Genomic DNA, 24,506 nt, shown 5'->3' with positions numbered 1-24,506 from the left:
CCTTTAACTCACTCGCATTATTGTATGAGGTAATATTTTTCTTTTGACTTTTTAGCTACTTAAGCAGTCCTTTTTATTCTTAAATGTTGTATATTCTAATCATACAAAATACTACCATAAGAGTTGTTTAGCCATTTTAAAACAGTATCAACCTATGGTCTGCTAGAAACCTGTTTTATATTTCACATAGAAGGGATTCATGTATTTTACAGTGGGCTTCGAGGCACTGCACTTTTACTGTGTATATTCACCTGAGGAAAAGTTCGAAAAAAATCCTTACATTTCCATAGATGTGGAAAAATTGCAATGTCAAATGAATTGGTTAAATAATGAAATTATTTATACAATATCTAAGTTTGGTAGGTTTGCTTAGTGAATTTTTTTTTTACTTTTAAATATCTAAAAATAAGTGTTCATATTTAAAAAGGAAAGCCATTGTATTCAAAAACAAAAGGTGTTCCTGAACACGCCATCACAGTGCATAACTACATGAAAGAGCCTTCAAGGCATCTTCAGCCCAATACAGAATGGGAAACACGGAGGTTTAAAATAGATGTCCTTTATCCTCCCTGTAAGTTAGAACAAGTTATTCAATCATGCATTAAGACCTTCTCAGACAACCTTTATAGGTCATGCAAAAAATATATATATATATTTTTTTGTTCCAAGTGAACTGTTACTATTATTAATGCTTCTAACTTTACTCAGGCATCTGGCGTCGTAGGTACAACCCATAAAACAAACCTTCGTGGTTTACTGATTTTAAAATATCAATCAAATACAGATAGTGCTTTCGGGGCCAATATTTAAGGAAAAAGGGTAATCCTTTCGAGTGTCATTCTATCCGGCTCTTGCATGAAAATGAGAAACGCGTGAGGATACTCGATGGAACAGGAGTCAGAGAAATGAATTGCACAGGGAAAGACAAGACTACATGTCAAGTTGGAATCAGCAGAAAGTGTAAGGGGAAAGGAAACGTTCCACAGCTTGGGGAGCAGCTGGACAGGGCTCCTTCCAGCCTCTCCCGAGCAAAGTTTGCAGTTAGGTGAGGTGAAGCGGCTTTTGCCGCAGCCGCGCGTTCGGGCGAGCTCGGGTTCACAGATTCTGGGCGCGGCGGGAGCAAAAGTGCAAGGACAGCCTGGATCGGCCGCCGCGGCCCGTCCTGCTACTGGAGACAAGACTTCGCCCCGCTAAGCAGACTGGCCTAGGGCTGACTAGGGTGACTACGGGGTCCCAGAGGCTGTCATTTTCCCTTTCTCCCGGCAGCTTCCGTCACCCTGCACGGAAGGAGTGCTCAAATTAATCTTCTTTCCGGTCTTGATTGAGATTCGAATATCCTCTGTCCCGACCTTTCCTATCCGCCCTCTCTGCCCTTCTGCCAATGTCCTCGCCAGCAAAAGCCTCTAGCTGCGGCACCGGGAATGTAGCCCGTTTAACGCGCTCCGGGGATCTGCTGGGCCCTGCTCTCCTCCGAGGGCCGACAGTATGTCTTGGACCCCAGGTGGACTCTCCCATCTGTGCATTTTGGTCCCTCCATTTAGCAAAGAGAAGTGTGGAACGTGCGCCGGCAGCGAGCCTCCTCGGCATCCCCCAACCGCCCGCAACGGTGCCAGAGGCTGCCGGATCCGCGCCCGCACGCCCGGCCGGCCTCCCGCGTTCCCTGCTCGTGAGACCGCCGGGTCTCGGCCTCTCGCTGCCCTGTGCCGTCCGGAGCAGCCGCCAGCCCCTCAGCGCTCGTGAGAGCCGCGTCCGCGGGGGCCTGGGGAGCGTCGCCTTTTCCCTCCCGGGCCGGACCCTGCTGGGCATGCTCAGTGCACCTCCTGGAACCCGGCTCTCCCGGGGCCAGGATCGGGTCTCCGGGTTTTCGCGGCTGCCGAAGGGGAGCTGGGGAGGAGAGGCTGGCAGATAGTCAGCGCCTTGTTCCACGCCCAGCTGCGGCCGCCCGCACCGCAAGATACGGGCCAATCAGGGGCCGGGGGCGGGGCTTAGACCGTCACTCCCTCCCTCTGGGTTATTGAGAGTTCTATCAAGAAATTCAGTTCAGAGAGAGAAGAGAAAGAAGGAGAGAGGGGCAGAGGAGAAGGGAGAGAGGGAGAGCATGCCAGACGGGAAGGAGCGCCCTAGAGTCTCCGAAGCACGAAAGAGATAACCAATTAGGAATTTTTCGGGCAACTGTCACCCACCCCGAGAGCAGCCAGAGACTCACCATCACCCCAACTCTGACGTTTCCTACAAGAAGTTAGAGACTTAAGCAGTATTGACATCGGAGGGAAATGGTATGTTTGATGCTGTGGAAAATACCCCTGAGCTGAAGAAGTGCAACTGGATGTTGTGTGTGCGTTAAATACCAGAAGAGCTCAGACCCCGTGGGTAATAGAGACGAAATGTGGAGAGAATGAGTAACGACAAATCTGTGAATTTGTTCTCTGGAGTTGCTAATTTGCCAGCCCGAAGCAACACATTTTACAAGGAAGAAAGGTTTTGCTGCTTCTGATTTCTCCCCAAACTGGTGCTACCAGATGCATGGCTTTCTATGTATTGGAACAGCTCATTTCTAACTGCAGCATACCGGGAAAGGGGAAAGGTTGAGGCAACTAACGTAAGTGTAAAGTTTCGCATGCACAATTGTAAATTTTGTGTTTAGATATGTCCTCGGTGTAGACGAGGGATGTTTGTAGCTGGGTAGACGGTTGGGGCAGAGCTCACCTACTAGGCTGTATCTGCATCCCTACCTGCATCACTCTGCCGGAACTAATCGCGGGCATCAGCTACCGTGCAGCCTAATGCAGATAAGATTAGAGCCTGGGTACTGACCTGTTCTACTCGAGTAGGTAGCTGTCTGGAGCCTTGCGCCCGTTTAAATTGCAGTTAGGAGGGCATCTAAGCAGAAGGCTTTTTACCTGCGTTACTGAGTTGCAGTATTTACGTGTGGCAGATGTTACTAATACTACAACCGGAGATGGGGTTAAGAAACTGCGTTTTTTTTCCCCTCTTTTATGCTCAGTAGAAAATATTGTGCTGTTACATGGAAGTGTTAGCTGCGTTTCACTTATATCTTGGCACTCTCTTCCACCTCTAGAATAAGGAATCCTATGTTATTATATATATTCTAAAAGTTTTAATGTGTTTCTTAATTCTAATGGTGATAATTTGGCAACATGGAGAAATGAGAGCAAGGTCTGTGTAAGAAACTGAAGGTCTTGGTATTGTGCTTTTAGGCAATGAGGTTATACAGTGGCCAGAGACTTGCTTCTGACGCTGCAGCAGCATGTCCGGATGCTTGCTTCCCAGTAAAATTGTATTTAGAAGGTAGTTGAAGAACTGGGAGGAAAGAAAAAAGATAGTCTTTTTAGAAGAAAGAGATGACTCAGTGTGGCAGAGAAGAAAACACATCACGTATGACATGTGAGAAAGCAATTAGCAGGAACCATAGTTAAATAGTTAGTGTTTTTCACTGGCTCCCCAAAAAACTAAGGGAGGTCGGTTAGAAGCCAGGAGGCGGGTAAGACTGGGGGGGTGGGGGTGGGAGGGTGGTGAATGGGAGGAGATGGGGGGTGGGGGCGTGGTGGTGGTGGAGGGGAAGAGGAGAACAAGAACGCATGTTTTGAATTAAACAGTGTCCTGAAAACAGTGCGGGTGAATACAGGTAAGAATAGCAGCTGTCTTTAATTCAAAAGTAGGTAATTTCATCTTCTCTGGGCAAATGCAACAAGCCTGGGATATTTAGTATGTTTATCCGCAAAGTTAAGTTGCAAACAGTAGCAGAACAAAGTGCCATGTTTACTAATATGCAGTGGGAAAATGTGTTGTGATATTTTGTGACTGTGTGCTTTTGTTTACTGAAGAATAATATTGTCTATATGATTGTGTTGACAGTGGCTGTCTCCAAATAAGTCATGAGATGTAATGCATCCTCCAGCCCATGCACGCTTCCTCTTGCAATTTGTGCATCATTCCTCAGTGGAAACCTTTAATCCCTAAAACCCAGGAAAAGAAAATAAATACATTATCATGGACCTGAGGGATTTTTACCTGTTGGCTGCTCTGATTGCCTGTTTAAGGCTGGATTCCGCAATAGCTCAAGAACTTATTTACACTATTAGAGAGGAATTGCCTGAAAATGTGCCCATAGGAAACATACCAAAGGATCTGAACATTTCTCACATCAATGCTGCCACAGGGACCAGCGCCAGCCTTGTCTACAGACTGGTTTCTAAAGCTGGGGATGTCCCTTTGGTGAAAGTATCCAGTAGCACTGGCGAAATTTTCACGACCTCCAATAGAATAGACAGAGAAAAACTCTGTGCTGGAGCCTCTTACGATGAGGAGAATGAGTGTTTCTTTGAACTTGAGGTGGTGATCCTCCCCAATGATTTTTTCAGGCTGATCAAAATTAAAATAATTGTCAAGGATACCAATGATAATGCCCCCATGTTTCCATCTCCTGTCATCAATATTTCCATCCCAGAAAACACTTTGATCAACAGCCGCTTTCCAATTCCATCAGCAACAGATCCTGACACAGGCTTCAATGGTGTACAGCATTATGAATTGTTAAATGGGCAGAGTGTTTTTGGACTGGATATCGTGGAAACTCCGGAAGGAGAGAAGTGGCCACAATTGATTGTTCAGCAAAACTTGGACAGAGAACAGAAAGATACCTATGTGATGAAAATCAAAGTAGAGGATGGAGGCACTCCACAGAAATCCAGCACAGCCATACTGCAGGTCACAGTAAGTGATGTAAATGACAACAGGCCAGTGTTTAAAGAGGGTCAAGTGGAGGTGCATATTCCAGAGAATGCTCCTGTAGGCACCTCTGTAATTCAGCTCCATGCCACTGATGCAGATATAGGCAGTAATGCTGAAATCCGGTACATTTTTGGTGCCCAGGTCGCCCCTGCAACCAAAAGACTCTTTGCTTTAAATAATACTACTGGGTTGATTACAGTTCAAAGGTCCTTAGATCGAGAGGAGACAGCCATTCACAAAGTGACAGTGCTGGCTAGTGATGGCAGCTCCACTCCCGCTCGAGCAACGGTTACCATCAATGTCACTGATGTAAATGATAACCCTCCAAACATAGACCTCAGGTACATTATAAGTCCCATCAATGGCACAGTGTATTTGTCTGAGAAAGATCCTGTCAATACAAAGATTGCCCTAATTACAGTTTCAGATAAGGACACAGATGTGAATGGCAAAGTGATCTGTTTTATTGAAAGAGAGGTCCCGTTTCATTTGAAGGCAGTATACGACAACCAATATTTGTTAGAGACCTCCTCTTTGTTGGACTATGAGGGCACCAAAGAATTCAGCTTTAAAATCGTTGCCTCTGATTCTGGGAAGCCCAGTTTAAATCAGACTGCCCTGGTAAGGGTTAAGCTTGAGGACGAAAATGACAACCCACCAATTTTCAACCAGCCTGTAATTGAGCTGTCAGTTTCTGAAAACAACCGACGTGGGTTGTACTTAACAACTATTAGTGCCACAGATGAAGACAGTGGGAAAAATGCAGATATTGTTTATCAGCTTGGACCGAATGCCTCCTTTTTTGATTTGGACCGAAAGACAGGAGTTTTGACAGCCTCCAGAGTCTTTGACAGAGAAGAACAAGAAAGATTCATTTTTACAGTAACTGCCAGGGACAATGGGACCCCTCCCCTCCAAAGCCAAGCGGCTGTGATAGTTACTGTTCTGGATGAGAATGACAATAGCCCCAAGTTTACTCATAATCATTTTCAATTTTTTGTGTCTGAGAATCTGCCAAAGTATAGTACTGTGGGGGTAATCACAGTGACAGATGCAGATGCTGGAGAGAATAAAGCTGTGACTCTTTCCATTCTAAATGACAATGATAATTTTGTGTTGGATCCCTATTCTGGAGTCATAAAGTCAAATGTCTCATTTGACAGAGAGCAGCAGAGTTCCTACACTTTCGATGTCAAAGCCACTGATGGGGGACAACCACCCCGTTCCTCTACTGCAAAAGTAACTATAAATGTCATGGATGTCAATGACAATAGTCCAGTTGTCATTTCGCCACCTTCTAATACTTCTTTTAAGTTGGTGCCTCTCTCAGCCATTCCTGGCTCCGTGATAGCAGAAGTTTTTGCAGTGGATATTGACACTGGGATGAATGCTGAACTTAAGTATACAATTGTGAGTGGGAACAACAAAGGCCTGTTTCGGATTGATCCAGTAACAGGTAACATCACTCTGGAAGAAAAACCAGCACCTACTGATGTGGGCTTGCACCGATTGGTGGTCAACATAAGTGACCTGGGATACCCTAAGTCTCTGCACACACTTGTGCTTGTTTTTCTTTATGTTAATGACACTGCTGGCAATGCCTCCTATATCTATGACTTGATTCGCAGGACTATGGAGACCCCATTGGACAGGAACATAGGCGATAGCAGCCAACCCTATCAAAACGAGGACTATCTCACCATCATGATCGCCATTGTCGCAGGTGCCATGGTGGTCATCGTCGTGATCTTCGTCACCGTTCTGGTGCGCTGTCGCCATGCATCAAGATTCAAAGCAGCTCAGAGGAGCAAGCAAGGTGCTGAATGGATGTCCCCAAACCAGGAGAACAAACAAAACAAGAAAAAGAAAAGGAAGAAAAGAAAGTCTCCCAAGAGCTCTCTTTTGAACTTTGTTACCATCGAAGAGTCCAAACCCGATGATGCAGTTCACGAACCCATCAATGGGACAATAAGCCTGCCGGCTGAGCTGGAAGAGCAAAGCATAGGTAGATTTGACTGGGGTCCGGCACCTCCAACCACCTTCAAGCCGAACAGCCCTGACCTGGCCAAGCACTACAAATCCGTTTCTCCACAGCCCGCTTTCCATCTTAAACCAGACACTCCGGTTTCCGTGAAAAAGCATCACGTGATTCAGGAACTCCCGTTGGACAACACCTTTGTCGGGGGTTGTGACACCCTTTCCAAACGCTCTTCCACTAGTTCAGATCACTTCAGTGCCTCAGAGTGCAGTTCCCAAGGAGGCTTCAAGACAAAGGGCCCCTTACACACCAGACAGGTAAATGAGCACTTTTACTGGTCTATAAGTACTGCATACAAGTGCCCAGTCAACCAGTATTAACATGCCAGTGTGTCTCTTGTTTTGGTCTAACTTTAGCTTAGTTATAAAGAGGGGAAAAAAAACTTGACCCCTTTTCTATTCCTCTGGGACTCAGTCAAGAATTTTTAGAACAGCTTTGAAATTTCTGAGTTCTGAGAATTATTTAAACTCCCAGTTGCCTTCAAATGGCAAAAGATGAAAAGAGGAAATTATTCCAAAATGTCCCAAGATAACATTTGCTGAAGAAGAAAACCTGTCCTGATAGGCCAAATTCTGCTCCTGGGGTTTCCAAACTGACTGCTTCAAGATTTTCACATTACCGTTTGATCTCAAAAGTCACCTTCAAATCTCAAGTTTTAAATGATGTTTGAAGGTGTGACTATAATTATGTTACAGCTGTGGTTGCTAAAGGGGTTAATTTTTTTTTAGTCTCTAAAAAAGATAGTAGAATACTAAATGTATATCAGCTGTGAAGCACATGATTGTTGATAGATTGCAACTAAGCCATATAGGAAGTCTTCTCTTTAATTTCAGATGATTTTATTGTAATATAGTAAATTTAGAGGTTGAATAGAAAGGTTTGCAGATTGCTGTCCACAATGGCCAAAGTACTCTTTCAAAAAAAAAAAAAAAGAAAAGAAAAGAAGAAGGAATAATTTCTCCCTAATAGAACTGATTTATACAGAAAAGAATGAATCCATTGTAAATATTCTCTCATTTTAGTAATGCATAAGTGATCTGTCATAACTCATTTTAAACTGTGAAATATGCCATATGAAGAGGGATTAAGAGGCTGAGAAACTCATATTTCAACCAAATCCAGAATTAGTTTTTCTTAGGTCTAATAATTCCTTGTTAATAAAGATTTAAATGCAGTGCTGTCTAATTTATTTCACGGGTGCTTGTCTGTTGCCATGAAATTTGAGTGTCAATAATAGCCTGTAGATGGCACTAGGGTATCATGTCCCTTGTGCTGGCCAGCTGCCAATCCCACAGTAGCAAGGAAAGGGAGAGGGAAAGATCAAGCTGGTACTATAGCCAAAGATACCTTTTATTTAATGATAGTTGCTCTGGAGCAACTAGCATGTCAGTTCATTTGCTTGCTCTTTTTTGATCAGCTCTCACACACCAACTTTCTAGGATTTTGTAATCCAAGTTCTATCTTTGTTGGTATTGAGTCCACCTATGGTGATGACCCATCTGAATTTGTTAAAAATAAGGAACATACAGATTTTAGAGAATCATGTAAAGCAAGATAAATTTTCAGGATAGTATTGAGAGACATTGCTTAGTATTTGAAAAGTCAAGAGCTTTTCTTCTTTTTTTCCTGTGGTGGTGGGACTGGTGAGAATGGTCTATTGAAACTGTCTCTCAGCATCCAATGTTTGTTGCTCTGCAGTGACTTTAAGGTTTCATGGTAGTAAGATATTTATTAAAATAATTTTGGCAGTGAATCACAGAGATCCTTTCAGAACATTAAGCATAACGCCTACGATTTTACAACTAAAATCTACATTTCTTAAAAGATTAAATATCTAGAGCATTTAGAAAGTAAAAGAGCTTGAATGCACAGGATGAAAGGAATTAAAATAAGTCAGTTTGGAGGTTCTAGAGGAGAGTACGAAGTTACTGGATATACATAGAATTTGGAATGGGTTATTTTCATGTTAACTTCATGAGCTTTTTAAAAGAGGTTTGATGTTTTAAAGTTAAGAAAATATCTGAGTTTAATAGAGGTTTATAAATGTTGGTAAATAGTTAATCATGATGAGAAAAGTAATTTTTGAAACTAAGTGGATTTAAATATAAAGTTGCTATTTTAATGAAAAGAAAACATGGCTTTTTATTATTTGCTTTTAATGGGAAAGTCACTCAAAATACTGATGATATTTTATGATTTGCATAGTATCTTGAAAAATATAAAACGATTTAAAACTTTTCATATAAAATCTGAAATTTGTTTTCCAAAGAAACATGCTGATATTATTCCCACGTCGTCATCTTTCTTTTCATATTATGTGTGGTGGGTATTATGAGCATTGATGTACAGACCCACTTTTTCTGACTTCTTCCCCAAAGTTGAATCTATATATAGTACAGTGACATAAACGTTAAGTGCATTTCAGCAAAGTATGGGAAAGATCTTTTGTCGAGGCTTAGTCAGTCATAGGAAATTTGATTGTATGATGTAATCTTTGAAATAAGATGCTGAGTAATTCTCTAACTGGAACTAAAGTGCATTTTAGACATTCCTTGAGACCATGTGTTACTATGCTGTTCTCCTTGTAGGCATTTCAGTGTTCAAATGTAGCTATGATTCATTATTATGGTAAAGAGCTACTGAAATGGCTTTGCTTATTTACACCTTTTAGAAGTTTTCATGCTGAGAAAGAAAAATTGCAATGTTGTAGAAAAGGAATACTTCTGAAAGTAAGGACAGGTGATGGTGATAGCAATGTGTACAATTTTACTATGAAAGAGGCATATTTTCTATGAATGAAGAACACACATATATATATTATCCTTTAAATTATTTTTTCACTGAACTATATGGCTGTTATTAAAGATGTTCTAGTTAAGCTAAAAAGTAAAAATTCTTTTTTTTTTAGCTCCTTCACTTCAACTAGTGGCTTCACATGAATACAAAATGTGCTCCTGAAGCAACACAATTTTGAAAAAGTAGGGTTTATTACAACAAAAGCTTTCAAATGAATTTATAAACTAAGGTATAATCTGTGCAGGTTTTTAGTTGAGTGGGCAAAGATTGCTGTTAACAGAAACACCTTTTCACTTTATGGTGCTAGTTGAAGTGTGGGTAAAATGCAAGATTCTTGAGCAAAGAGTTACCAAACTTAAATATCATGTGTTTGTATTGTCTGTACAATGAAAACATAATGTCTGGCATTTACATCATGAGTTTGGTTATAGTGCTTTGATTCTTATTTGTCTGACTTTTTTTTTTCCCCTGCTGTTTTCCCTCATGTGTTATAAAACACTCATAAACCACGTTCCTCAACCACTCTATTTTACTAAACTTTCATTTTCCTTGATTATAACAAATCTGTCACTGAATCTTCCACAAATTATTTTTTTAAGATTTTTTGGAAGTACCCTTAGTATTTACAGATTGAATGAAATGTCCCTTTTTTAAAGAGCTAGATTATATCTTGATATTTATTCATAAATAAACAAAGTTCACTGTTATAAGGTTGAGAAGATGACAACATTATCATTTCCATTAGGACTTTAAATGACAAAGCTCATTGGCATATTTTCTCTAAAAGGAAAATATCTCCTTAATGAATATGATTTTTAAAATATAATATTATACTCTCAAATTTTAAGGTGTCTCAGAATCATTTGGAATGTTTCTTAAAACATGGGTTGTTGGTCCCCAATCCCAGAGGTTAGGTTCTGTATCACTAGGGTCAAGCCTGAACATTTGCATTGCTGACAAGATCCTAGGTGATACTGATGCTGCTGGTCCAGGGACCACACTTTGAGACCCACTTCCTCAGCATATTGGTACAAGAAATGTCAGCCCCTTTCCCTTTCAGATTATCATTTCCAGAGGACCTGTTTTTGCATACTCCAACCCTCAGCTCTTATTGACAGCAGTTTCATTGAAGCTGGAGGCTTTACAGTTAGCTGTTTATTGCTGTTTCCCAACCTGGTTGACAGCATTTGGGGAATTAATTTTCTTGGCCCCATTGTGCTTTTTGCAGGGGTATAAATGAAAACATTAAAGAATTTAAAAAGTAACCTATTTACATTTGACAACTTCTTATGGTAATAAAACAATCTGTAATAGTTGTACTGTGAGTTTGGTTCAGGGTAAACAATTATGTTTAATTTTCTAAGTGAAATGCTTATTTTGGAGCTTAAACATCCTTACTTTAACTTTTCACAACCTAGAGTATTTGCTCATATATACATTTGTGTATATATTGAAGAAATTATATATTGAAAATGTGTTTGCATGCCATACTCAAGTGTATACATATACTTTTACAGCATAAAAGGAAATACTTTATTCCCAATCATTCAGAGATACTATATTACTTTTATGATTACTTTTCATTTTTGAGACTCCCACTGCAGCTGTTACTGAAATGCTGTTATGTCATGCAAAATGCACAAGACAGTCATAGAATTTCTATTTAGAACAGTAAGAAAGAAAAATGAAATTGAAAGTGAAGGGAGCAAATGTTAACTAATGTGAAGCTAGCAAAAACTTAAAGATATTTTAAGCTGTTAAATTTTGCAGTATACTATGAGGGATGAACATAGGTGGCATATGGAAAAATTGCTCCTCAAGATGCAAATTATATTTAAAATGTTATCAGTTGTGATTTTTGTTTCTACTGCTTTGCTAAGTGATCTATGTCATGAAATTAGTAGATACCCATACCCCTTGGATATTCATTCAGGAATTTGAAATAAGCATGGGTCATCCATTCAGCCTGGCTACCTTTCCTCTTGGTTTTGTGAGGCAAATATTTCATACTTTTTTTCAGTTTGATACACCTAAGGTATAAAATTCAAGTTACACTTTAGCCTTTGTTGCTAATAACCTTAAGGAGAATAAAAGTAAAAAGTTACCACTGTATTGGGCATGGATATGTCTACTGATTACTGAACATTTGTTAGCATAGAGAAAATAATTTCAGTAGTTAAAATATTCTATTATCTTATTTTTAAAATTTTGTTGCAATGAATTCTATATATAAGCAACACCATAAACTGATGTTCCCTTAGCTTCAGATGAGTCATCCTCATGTTGTCACAGAACAGGCTTTGGCATCATTAAAATTACCTTGTAAATATTGTACTTACACTAATGTGTTATATTCTTATGGTGTATGCATAGTTAAATATTTCAAGCTAAAATTTATCTTCTCATAATATCACAAATTAAAATATAATACATGAAATAGTAAAACAGAATTTGGACTTAATACAAAAGCTCAGATCTAAAATCAGATTTCCTCATAACCAGTTCTGAATTATTTGACTCTTAAAGTTTCATTTTCTTATTGACATATAGAAGATGTATGTAAATTACACCCAAAATATTAGAAATGGCGTCTTCATGAATTATTTTTCACGTTACATTATTTTACATGGCAGTACTGAGATAGGAAAATGAAACCTTTAAATTATCTTCTTATAAGCTCTGTTTTCACAATTATTTTTAATATGTTATTTAGATTGTTTCATTTCTAAATTTTGCGGGTTGGGGAGTGGGGTAATGCAGAAATCCACCAAATGGGAAAAGCTATAGTGCTTGTGTTGGTCCAGCAGTAGCAGACTGAGTGTTTGCAGAATTTGAGACCATGTCAACTACATGGCTCATTTTTAGTACTTTCTCAGTTTGATTTTGTCAGAGTTGATCTCTTAGCTTGCAAGCAGTTAAAACAGGCAAAAAGAAAACTGTGGATTGTTTACCACTTTCACTTAAAATCCTTGCAGTAAGTTTTTTCTGAATTTAGTCTGGTGTTTTCTTGAAGGGGACCCTCTATTGAAACTATAAATTTGTCTCGGTAATATTAACAAATCAGTTAATATCATATATTTCATGTAGTTGGAAACTAAGCAAGAATTGTTTTATGTGTATTTTTAAGTTTTTGCTTTCTTGACAGCTGATTTTATGTTTAATATATTTCTCAGAATTTATTACATACCAGAGCCCTAAAATTTATATCAGGTTTTTTGAAATATGACACTAATCACAGACCAGGTATTCGTGAAAATTCAAGAATGCAAGTCAACAAGGGGCTTGCTTTAAAGTTGCAAGTATCTAGTGGCATAGGAGTCATGTTCAGTAAGTAATAATGCTAATGTGTTATGGCCTTTTTAAAGGTTAGCTCCCCTAAAATTTATATCGGATCACAAATGCAAATCCAAATGTAGAAATATGACATCTCAATTACAAATGGAAATATACTTCACTGTTTAAGATTTCATGAGTTATTTCAGATAGCTGTTAAATTTGTCCAACATTTCATTGGAAAGGAACACATGCTTTTTGCCTTTGTTTGATACAAACCTATTGGTCTGTCAGTCATCAGAAACATAGAACAAGAAAGATATATTACCATGGTTGATATTTTGGTTTTGATTTATATTCTTTTATTCCCTAAGTCAAAATTCATTAAAATGTGAAGTTCATAAATAAGTTCTACCCATTCCTTAACAGTAAAGAATTATGGCAGAAATAAACTGGGAAAGCAACCCCATATGCAATCTCTCTCACTCATACTGTTGTCCTATAGGCAGTTTGTTGCCTATAGAAAAGAATAGTGGCAGAATTGGAATTTTCTGAGCCATAATATATAACTGTAAAGCATTCAGAACTTGAAGTCATTCATTAAAGATTTGTTTTTACATACTTATCCATTATTTAAATGGCATGTGAAAATATTTCCCCCCTATCTTTAGTGGTTTGATTGATTACAGTGCTATACGCACACATCACATTTAAAATGATGGCCTTGGGACCACCTGTACAGCTAGGAGTGGTGAAGATACATGCACAGGCAAGATCTGTGAAGCACATTTGATTGATTCTTTCTAGTCATTTTACACTAATTATCCCGGAATTCCTTGAGAATATATATGAAATTAACGTATCTGTTCTTAAAAGGAGTATACTATAGCCTTACCACTCATTAATTTATGTAGATGTTGGGGGCTTCCCTGGTGGTGCAGTGATTAAGAATCCACCTGCCAATGCAGGAGACACGGATTCGAGCCCTGGTCCAGGAGGATCCCACATGCCGTGGAGCAACTAGGTCTGTGTGCCACAGCTGCTGATCCTGTGCTCTAGAGCCCGCACGCCTAGATCCCGTGCTCTAGAGCCCGCACGCCTAGAGCCCGTGCTCCGCAACAGGAGAAACCACTGCAATGAGAAGCCCGTGCACCGCAGCAAAGAGTAGCCCCCACTCGCCTCAACTAGAGAAAAACCCGGGTGCAGCAACGAAGACCCAGAGTAGCCAAAAATAAAATAAATAATCTTTTTTAAAAAACACCATTCACTTTACAGCAGTACACCATATATACTCAATAAATATTTGATAATAAAAAAAATTATGTAGATGTTTAATTGTGTAGGCTGCAGGAAGGAATGCAAATTTGTTCAGTTTTACCATGTTTGTATAATGTCTTGTATTGTAACATTCTTCCTTAGTTTGTCTTTCTATCTGACCATCTCTACATTTTAGTATTATGCGGCTTTGTTAATATCCAGGCTCTGGCCTTTTTCAGTCTGTTAGCAGTTAAGAAATACTCTAATCCCTTCCAGGATATTGAGAAACTAATGGATTGCAGAGTATTTGGGTCTTTAAGCTTCAATTGTAAATGGTATGAAGAATTGTCATTGAGCTGATATTTGCATATATCTCTTCCAGTGCTAGTTACTTTGCCTCCTTTTTTTCCTCCTAATCTTCAGCTTTCATTCTAAGAATATTTATTTTAGTCGGAAATAAGCATGCCAGTGATAGAAATTTGGGATTCACCTCCAAATGAATGCCATCACAGTCAGGGAGGCTCTGGCACATTTTGCATACATCGGTATGAACACAGTGAACCCTTCATAAGCTCTTAGATTGCAGGAAATCAGTGCTGAAAATTAAGTAGAGTTTTAAAGATTTGCAAAGTAGAGAGCTTTGTATAATGCTGGTATTGCCGGTGCCTATTAAATATGAAGTAAAGGCTTTGTAATACAACTAGCTAACACATTCCCTTCCACATTAGAGTGATTTATACCCTAGGGAATTAGTCTTGCCTATTTTTTTCCAAATGCAGAAACACTGGATGTGTCTGAAAGAATAAAATCTCAAATACATGCCTTAGAATGGACAGATTTGCTCTTGGATGATTCTAGTTATTCCAGATAGATGTTGCAGGCCCTCTCATACTTACTTGTGGCACCTCTGTCCATGGTGTGGCCTTCACCTCTCCTAGAAGAATCTCTCAATTGTGTGTATATACTCTCCTCTAAACATAAATCAGATTATAACCCTAGGTATCTGTAAAACTGTAGCATTCCCATAATGAAGAGGTCTGGCTACTAAGTGAGTGCTTTGATCCTGAAAGGAATTGTTATTGAATCATTTCTCAAACTGTACTTTTAGAATTCACCTTTCTCCATTTGTAAACAGTGTGTATTTGGAGCACAGCAGCTCATTCCAGACATACATGGGTTTCAATATATTTACTTTCATGACAGGGTTCAGTAAAATGCCTCACAGTTCTTCAATGCTTAATGTCTTTGACAGGTCCCGTTAGACATAAAATCAGTGGGAATAGCCATGCTTATTTCTTAAAGATTTTACAAATCCTATAGTTTTGCCTACTAGAAAACATATATATAATCCATATGCAGACCACAGTAGGTACTGTGGACTTGCTGAGAATCATCACAGATGATTGATTTTGAAAACAAAACAGTTTTTGTGCAAGACAATAGCAACTGCAATTCAGTAAATGAGTTTTTTTTCCTCATTAAATAAACCTCAAGAAGGAGAAGCATGGAAACACGGGATATATATAATGAAGATGTATCTTTCACGGGAAGACAGTGTCTTCTGCTGACAGAAGTTCCCTAGTAGATCTTTTCTTGAGGAAAAAACATGCTGGTGCTTTTTTGGATTTGGAGGTTGCAACCAACCTGTGCCTCCATGTGATAGCAGCTGCATGCTGAGGACTTTCAAATACACAGCTACATAGGATTCTCAGGAAAGTTCTTGTAGGGGGTGCAAGTGACAAATGGAGACAAAATGGAGTGAGTTCTGAGTTGTGAGTTGATGCCCGCCTGTGTCATATATTCATGTCATTGAAGCAATTTTCACATTGGAAGCCTAGAATCACAATAGCCTTCCTGTTTGTCAGCTGTGAACACACCTGGACTGGCAGCTTTTCTTTGCTTCATTTCTTGTCATTCTTTAGGTGGACTTTGTTCACTTATGTTACCTCATATACATCCGCTTTCTTAATTTCTAGATATATTTTTAAATGACAATGACACCAATTTATTTCTGTGTATCTTCCCTCCAAAAAAAAAAAAAAGTCAAACAGAAATATTTTGCTCTTGAACATCCATAAAGGGTCAAATAAAACATCCACAATATGTCCTTTCTTCCTAGAAACAGAAAATCTCTATTTATGTTTTCCCTTTGCAATTTTCAAAATTGGGTTTTTTATACTGATAACATTTTCAAAGTTAAGAAATCATAATAAATTTAGCTGTATAGGTTAATAATGTTTCAATGCATTCAAATTTCCAATATTAAAAAAGATGTCAGAATTTTTATGAAAATACTTTTTTTTGCTACACACTGAAATGAGTATCAAAATTACATTAAACCATAATAAAAACAGATAAAATCTTCAAGATATTTTAGTTTGACATGAACTCATTTTCATTCATGGTCTTGACCCCAAAATCTGCCAAGCAGTGATGGCAAACTATGCTGAATTCACGGATTGATTTTTAAACATGGTAATAATTAAGCAGAATCATTTTGACAACTAAAGTCTCTGTTTTAGACAATTAAATTCTGCTTTAGCTAAGGGTTATTGACTTCTGGATGATACTGGGAGCAACACTCCTCAGGGTTTAAACTATTCCTGCAGGACCAACTGTTATTGGCAGGGCTGAGCAGCCTCTCCAGCCATGCAGTGTCAACCCCAAGTGTATATTCAGGATCGTTCAAAACACAACCTGGGTTCCTCATGATCTTTCAGTCCCAAATGAGAACTAAGTTAATAAAACACTGGTATATCATAACTTAAAGCTTAATAATTAAGGAGAATATAAGAAAGTCCCTCAAAGTAGAGACAATGTCTTACTTACCTTTGTATTTCTAAGACTAAACTTACAACAGCTCCTAAAAGAGTGAACTTCGTAGTCATTCAGTAAATGTTGACCTAATGAGAGTGATCAGTTGATATTGGAATCATGCCTTATGTATATATATATATATATATATATATATATATATATATATATATATATATATATATATTTCTGTTGATAATCTCTATAACAACTACAGAAAGAAGACATTACCATTCTTATTAAACTTATATAGAGATTGAGAGACAGAAAATGTTTTTTTCAAGTCACATGGCTAAAGCATTTATTTCCAGTCTAGAACCTTACCTCTGCACTGGTATTTCTTCCTCATATGTGCCTACTTTTACTTGAAAAACACTATTTTTAGGCCAGATATAAGTTTGAAACATTTTCTTCATTAGGGACATTATTTTTGTTGGAGAGGATTGCAACTCATTTATTTAAAAGCCCACATTATCAATACAAGGCAATTCTTTGCACCCAAAATTGTTCCTCCTGCAATACCTCCCAGTAAACTAATTCTAGACCATAAGATTAAACTGTGGTAAGCATATGATGATGAGGTCTAAATGAATAAAGTATATATGGGGAGAGTTCTGATTGTCTGGTTTCAGCTACTGTCCCTATTTTCTTCTGCAACAGCTGGGACTTGATGACAGACTCTCTAGTTAGGTTTAAGGGTGTTTTGGGGGGTTTGGGGGGTTTTTTTGGTGGCTGATGAGTCCCCATAGTCTCTAATCTAAGAAATTTTCATCTCTCTAGACACCTCCATTCATATTTCTGGAGGTCCGGTGAAGGCCAACTAACCTAACCTCATCCTACAGATGAGCAGGTGTAAGCATTCTTAGACTCTGCATTTTGACATTTTGATTTTTGTAAACAGTGAAATATAATTAACACCTTTATATGCTTTGTCAGTGTCTTGACTCACTAGTGATTTCTGCATTTGCATGAGAGAGAGAGAGAGAGAGAGAGAGAGAGAGAGAGAGAGAGAGGGTTAAAAAACCGCTGATTCTAATGTACATGAGCACACTCTCATATCACTTAATTAGAGATATCTGTGGTTTCCGTTTTCTCCCTCACTTCTTCCACACCACTGTGTCTACCCATCATAACATCTTTATTTATGTTAGGATATAATAAGAAGGGAAAGAGTGAACATAAACAGGATCAGATTTCTTTTTTTCCAAGACTCCTCATCCAAAATTTTTGTTTAAACCTTTGATTACTTAGATAATTGAGTGATTACTTCTAAACAATGATCAATAGATTCACTTTGATATCTGCTTAATAGAGACAGTGTGTTCTGGAGGAGAAAAAAAAAGTCATCATTAAAATTCACTTAATAGACTTTTGAGCCATCCAGACGACACCATAGAATCACATATGAATCCTATAAAAAGCAGCAAAATAATAATTGAATAGTAAGTGGTGTCTAGCTACTATATTATTTTTAGAAAGATAAATTTAGTGTCTAATAGAATTTACAGAATAGTTTCTCAAGACTCAAAATGGACCTTTGAGAATATTTGGCCTGTTTAATTCCTTTTCCACATGAAGAAAACTGAGATTACTACAAAAAGTAGTTTGATATTTGAAGTAAAAAAAAAAAAAGACTTGGAGAACTGTTATTTTAAAAACTGTGTCACATAGGATACGTCATTTGAATGTACCGTTTCTTGCTTTCCTAGCCTGTAAAATGGATGTAATCAGGCCTAACCCATAAAGTTGTTATTAAATTGAGTGCATACATGGGTGCATGTAGATTTCTGGCCCATGGTAGGCAGACACTCCAAAAACCTCCCTATTTTTCACTTATTTTTTCCAAGGATACCAACTTACCACTGACAGGGGCACCCAATTTCATTTAATACATGTTCTCTAAGTTTTGTTTTTGGTGGTTTTCTTGAATTTAAGTTTTGTATCTTTTTAAAAATTTTATTTTATTGAAGTATAGTTGATTTACAATGTTGTGTTAGTTTCTGGTATACAGCAAAATGATTCAGTTATAAATATATATATAATGCAAACTATCTTTTTTTTTTTTTTTTTTTTTTTTTTTTTTTTTGCGGTAGGTGGGCCTCTCACTGTTGTGGCCTCTCCCCTTGCAGAGCACAGGCTCCGGATGCGCAGGCTCAGCAGCCATGGCTCACGGGCCTAGCCGCTCTGCGGCATGTGGGATCTTCCCAGACCGGGGCACGAACCCGTGTCCCCTGCATCGGCAGGCGGACTCTCAACCACTGCGCCACCAGGGAAGCCCGCAAACTATCTTTTTAAAAAGCAAGTTATCTCTGTTATCTGTTTTAGGTTTAAAACACTGTTTTTGAGTTATCTAGGATTTATGAAAAGTTGATCTTTGTAACAGAATCAGAGAACAGCAGAGAGGATGTTATATTTTCTTTTGATCTTAATCCCTATTGTTTCATATTTGTATAATTGCTTCATCTTTCATTTTGTGGGTTTCACCATTTTCATTTGCATGTTGTGTTTTAAAATTATCTTGCTTCTTTTAGTTTTTGTTATTAATTTACTTCCCCATGAATTACCCATAGGAACTCCACCCATCTGGGGATTTTCACTTTATACATCACTCTATTACAAAACAACATACAAGAGAGGGAATCTGTTTCACAGTCAGTACTTAACACAGCTGGAGCCATTTGAAACCTGCTGGGTTTTGCTTCCAATTATTCCGTAGACTAGAAAGCATCCCTGTTGAAGTAATGGCATCTGTGGTATAATCATACTAGTTAAAATGCCTTGGAGTATGTGGAACATATTTCTGGGATTCATCAAATTTATGCCAGAAGCACAATAATCAATAGTTTTTTCTTTCTTTTTTTTTTTTTTTTACTATTTATCTGATTCTAAATTAATATAGGTTCATTTATAAATAAGATTTTTTAAAAAATATTTATTTATTTATTTTTGGCTGCGTTGGGTCTTCATTGGTGCACACCAGCTTTCTCTAGTTGTGGCGAGCAAGGGCTACTCTTCGTTGCGGTGCACAGGTTTCTAATTGCGGTGGCTTCTCTTTGTTGTGGAGTACGGGCTCTAGGTTCCATGCTGTTTGCTGGGGAACACAGGCTCTAGGCACGTGGGCTTCAGTAGTTGTGGCATGCGGGCTTCAGTAGTTGTGGTTCTCAGGCTCCAGAACACAGGCTCAGTAGTTGTGGCGCACGGGCTTAGTTGCTTTGCAGCATGTGGGGTCTTCCCAAACCAGGGCTCAAACTCATGTCACTTGCATTGGCAGGTGGATTCTTAACCACTATGCCACCAGGGAAGTCCCTATAAGTAAGATTTTAATGTCTTAATATGCAAGTTTATAATGTTTGAGTATGTATGTGACACTATAACATAAATGAGATGCAACAAATAAAAATATTACACAAATGATAGTATCTGAAAAAATATTTTTTCTTAATATCCTGAGGCCAAAATCATTCCTTTATGTTGGAATTGGTGAAATCATCAAGATAAAGTTAATGATTTGGATTTGGAGCAGAATGTAGTGGGGATTTGTTACTCATTTAGTTAACTTTATCAACTAAATAGAAAGTAGATACAGTCAAATTTCAATTGGCCTTGCTCTGACTTTGATCGTAAAAATTAAATTTTTAAGTTCTTGTTGACCTTTATGACCCTCTCAGTGCTGTTTGATTGGTTTTGGATCAGTCTTTTGTTTTAATTATAGACAGTGCCTCAATAGGTAGAAAGGACTTTAAAACAAAACAAGCAATGATAAGAAAACTCACTCTTTGTGCTTGGAAAAATTTAATCTAACAGAGAATGCATGGCAAAGTGGCATGATTTCCTTTAAACCACTGCCTGTTTTATGCTAAGATGTTATGTCTATCATACAGTATTGGGGTACAGAGCAGGGTGGGTACATAGGGTAGATGTTACCTTGGGTATCAGACATCATGGAGTTGTTGTAAGAATTATAGCATGGCATATAGTAGGTGTTTAATAAATTCTAGTTATCCCACCATGGGGCAAACAGGAGATAATCAGGAAAAATGAGGGTGTTAGACACATTTTAAATGGCAAGAATCAGGCTTTAAGTATTAGGGTTCATAGTTTTATTTGAGATACTTAGCGTTCTCATGGCATCAAGTGTATATACGTGTTTACTACATATATATAGTTTAATTTAAATTAAGGTGACCACCGTTTTATGCTGTCCCTATCAATGATCTATTCTGTTAACTCTTAGAATGGAGAAGTGAATGTGTATCCCAGGAAATTTATGTAAATTCCAGTTCAGATAATGACTAAATACTTTATTCTATGAGGAGAATTATATTTCTTGCACCATTCACATCTTTCTTTATGTGATCAGGGCTCACTTGATTTTCTCATTTAGCAATGCAAAGGACTTTTTCTGCCTGCTGAGCACTTATCTTATTCAGGCATAAGCCTGACAACTAGACAATATCCAGCCTTATCACTAGAACACTGAACTATATTATATTTTCCTTAATGGATACTAAAACTTATTCCAGAATTATATATTATAGTTTTAAAATGTGTATTCTTTTATAATTCTGCCTTATAGAACTATGAAACTTTTCTGCTGCCAAAGAACTGTGATGTGATCCACTGATATATATGCAAATTAATCTCTCTTATTTTTCATTAATTCTGTTATTCAACAGACATCTATTGAGTAACAGCTGTGATCTAGGAACAGTGTTAGACAATGGGATTTTTTTTTTTAATGAATAAGACATTGTCTTTGCTTTAAAAGATTCCAGTGGTTTTAAACACAATACATTTTTTCCTTGGAATTCCCTTATTTAAGAAAAAAAAAATGAGTTCTCTCTCTCAGTTTTAAATTGATGTCATCATTTCCCTGAAATATATTTTTTAAAGTCTTTTTTTTTAACTAGTGCTGGAGACTTGATCTTTCAGTAGGGCAATAAAATTCTAAGATCTATTACTCTAATTAGAAGAATGCCAAGTTTAAATTTATCCTTGGTTAATTTAGAGGGAAATACACTTTTCATCCTTAAAATCACACTTCTTCTACAGGCAAAGGTGTTAATAAAATATGGTTGTAAGTAAAACTTCATTTTTGTAACTATATGAGATTAGCATATTTGCTATATAAAAAAATCACCTTAAAAACATGGCACACATTGATAATGTTGAATAATAACTTGAGTTAAAAAGGACAGTGTTCTCTAAAAATGGAGTTTCTTAGGGATCCATTTTGAAAGGGATATTTTGAGTCATGATATTCTGCAAAAGAATGTTCAGCCTTAGCCCTTCAAAAATACATAAGCCTAACATAGACATGGAACATAGATGTTAAACTCTAGCTAGAATAAATGTTTGGTTTAATTGGCTTTTACCTCCAGATGGTTCTGAATTGGACAAGTCCATTTTCTTATGAATATTTATCAGAATATTTAAAAGAATGGATGCAATGACATAAATTTGAAAATAGAGACCTTTGTTATATAAACTTTTTTCTTAAATTAAGAAACATTCGTATCCTGAAATTTTGGTTTTCTTTAATCATAGAAGAAAATGTCATAATTGGGCTTTACATTTCAGGCAAGACAGTATTGTTATTTTTAACTTAATCATTTCTAAAACACTAATTTACACATGGGTGAATGTTTATATGAGCAGGTTGTTTCAAAGTTTCAACATAATATTCGAGAAAACAATCTTTGTTTTTGCACATTTTTGCACATTTTTGTGCAAATGTATTTTTAAGATAAATTCTTACTGCCAGAAAATGTACTATTTTAATTGTAGATAGGTTTCAGTGATAACCATCAAGCTGGTGCTTAACTCCAAAAAGATCTTTCCAACTGTTCTGTGGATTTTTAGGCAACTGTCTCCAAGTAATTACTGTAATATACATGAACTACAAAATTGAAACATGGTAAAATATATAGACCTCAGGAATAAGGTGTGTAATAGCTCTTGTTAACTAAATGTATTGATTAAAACATAAACATTTTTTTGGAAATTATAAATGTATTATTTGACCAGTCATGAAAATGAATGTAATTCACTTTTCAATAATGTGAAAATATGGACAATTTGGAAAGCTAATTTAGAACCAAACAATAGGACAGATTATGCTTAGTAACACAGATACATTGAAATAAAGGATGGTGTCGAAATCACATGAGGATTACCCTGTCTGTGTTAACTAACTTCTACATAAAATCAGAAATGTGGCAATCTCACCATCACTCACAATGACAATGATATTTAACTTGGTGTTATTATGTAGTTTTAATTCCATGCTTATTATGATTTTCATAAGTAACTATTCAATGCTTTACCAAAGAAAATAAACCACTAGTGGTTAATTTAAATAAATACTTAGATTTTCCTATTTTCAAAACTTTGATACACATTATTTTCTAATTTTGGCAACAATAATATCTATTCTAAACCAGTTACACTTTCCTAAAATTTCACTTAGCATCTTGAGAATTCAATTTTCTCATCTGAAAAATAGATCATTGGATTCAGTCATTTTAAAATTTCTATTATTAAAATTTAAACTACAGATTTTGTTAATTACTTAGCGAAGCATCACTCTTTGGCAGGTTTCCTCTTACCACCCAACATGCATCTGGCCTTCTTTCTCTCATCAGTTGATATATGTTCAAACAGTGCAAATCAATGTTAACACTGGCTCAAGAAAAACAATTACAAAGTAAATCATATGGTTCAGTATCTCCTGACAATGAACGATTTGCAGTATTCTCATTGTTTGCAAGATGTATGTTATCACTCTCTTGCATTAGTATTGATAACAGACTGTTGCCATTATCTTCTTTGAGGTCTCTGCCTGATTAATTTTCCCCTTCTGAACTAGAAAATTAACTTTTTCCTCCTAAATCAGAAATCACAAAACAGAAGAACTATAAAATCTCAAGAAGATTATTAGTGCTTAGAGTTTGATTAGAAAACTGGCCATTTAAAATAGTATGTAGCTACCATATTTTTATCAGTAATATTACTTTAATTATGTTTGGTTTTTTTTCTGTAGTAAGACATTAAGATGAATTTAGTATTTCAACTTTTGTGAATATTGGAGAATTATACATAGTTTGGAGATAATGTGTAAATACAATTTTTTTGAAGTCAGACACTGGTAATTTTGATTGATGGTATCATTTGTTCTTAGGATAAGTTTTAGAAAAGCTAATTAAATCGAATAATACTCAATGATTTTATTGGTAACCTGTTCATTCAAAGACAAAATAGAGTTAAGTTGAAGAAAAATGTAAATAATCAGAACTGTCCATCTGAAGGAAAACCAAGTTTGGGAATAAAAAGACTGAATTTCAAATTAGCTGAAGTAGCTCCTAAATATGCCACCTGAATGTCAAACGACAAGTGGTATTTGCTTAGAGGAATATAAACTAGAACTATGTATTGCCATAGCACAGCCTACCACATTTTCTCCAGAACACTGCAGAAACGGCCCTACAAGGATGATTCTGAAACCTGGAGAGAAGCCTAGGAGTACTTGCTCCCATAATATCTCAATGATTTCTGGACATCAAAATTTGCTTGCATT

The 24,506-nt window shown here is 37.2% G+C and overlaps 1 protein-coding gene across 4 annotated transcripts in view; it reads left to right on the top strand.

The window, feature by feature from the left end:
• Positions 1 to 2,038: 2,038 nt before the first annotated feature.
• PCDH9 (protocadherin 9) overlaps positions 2,039 to 24,506 on the top strand; it is a 41,656-nt gene continuing 19,188 nt past the window's right edge. The window contains exons 1-3 of one of the 4 annotated variants that reach the window (XM_081215143.1): positions 2,039 to 2,599; positions 3,877 to 7,047; positions 17,711 to 17,917. In XM_081215143.1, coding sequence (XP_081071269.1) covers positions 4,012 to 7,047; positions 17,711 to 17,743 — 3,069 coding nt within the window. In that variant the 5' untranslated portion in view covers positions 2,039 to 2,599; positions 3,877 to 4,011 and the 3' untranslated portion in view covers positions 17,744 to 17,917. Of the gene's footprint in view, positions 2,600 to 3,876; positions 9,642 to 17,710; positions 17,918 to 24,506 lie in introns of those variants that run through there. The other 3 variants (XM_081215141.1, XM_081215144.1, XM_081215142.1) reach the window with 3 other exon arrangements.

Source organism: Mesoplodon bidens, assembly GCF_964165515.1.
Source record: "Mesoplodon bidens genome assembly, chromosome: 17".
Taxonomy (NCBI): Eukaryota; Metazoa; Chordata; class Mammalia; order Artiodactyla; family Ziphiidae; genus Mesoplodon; species Mesoplodon bidens.
Note: the sequence above shows the minus strand (reverse complement) of the source record. Positions and strands in the feature narration are given on the sequence as shown.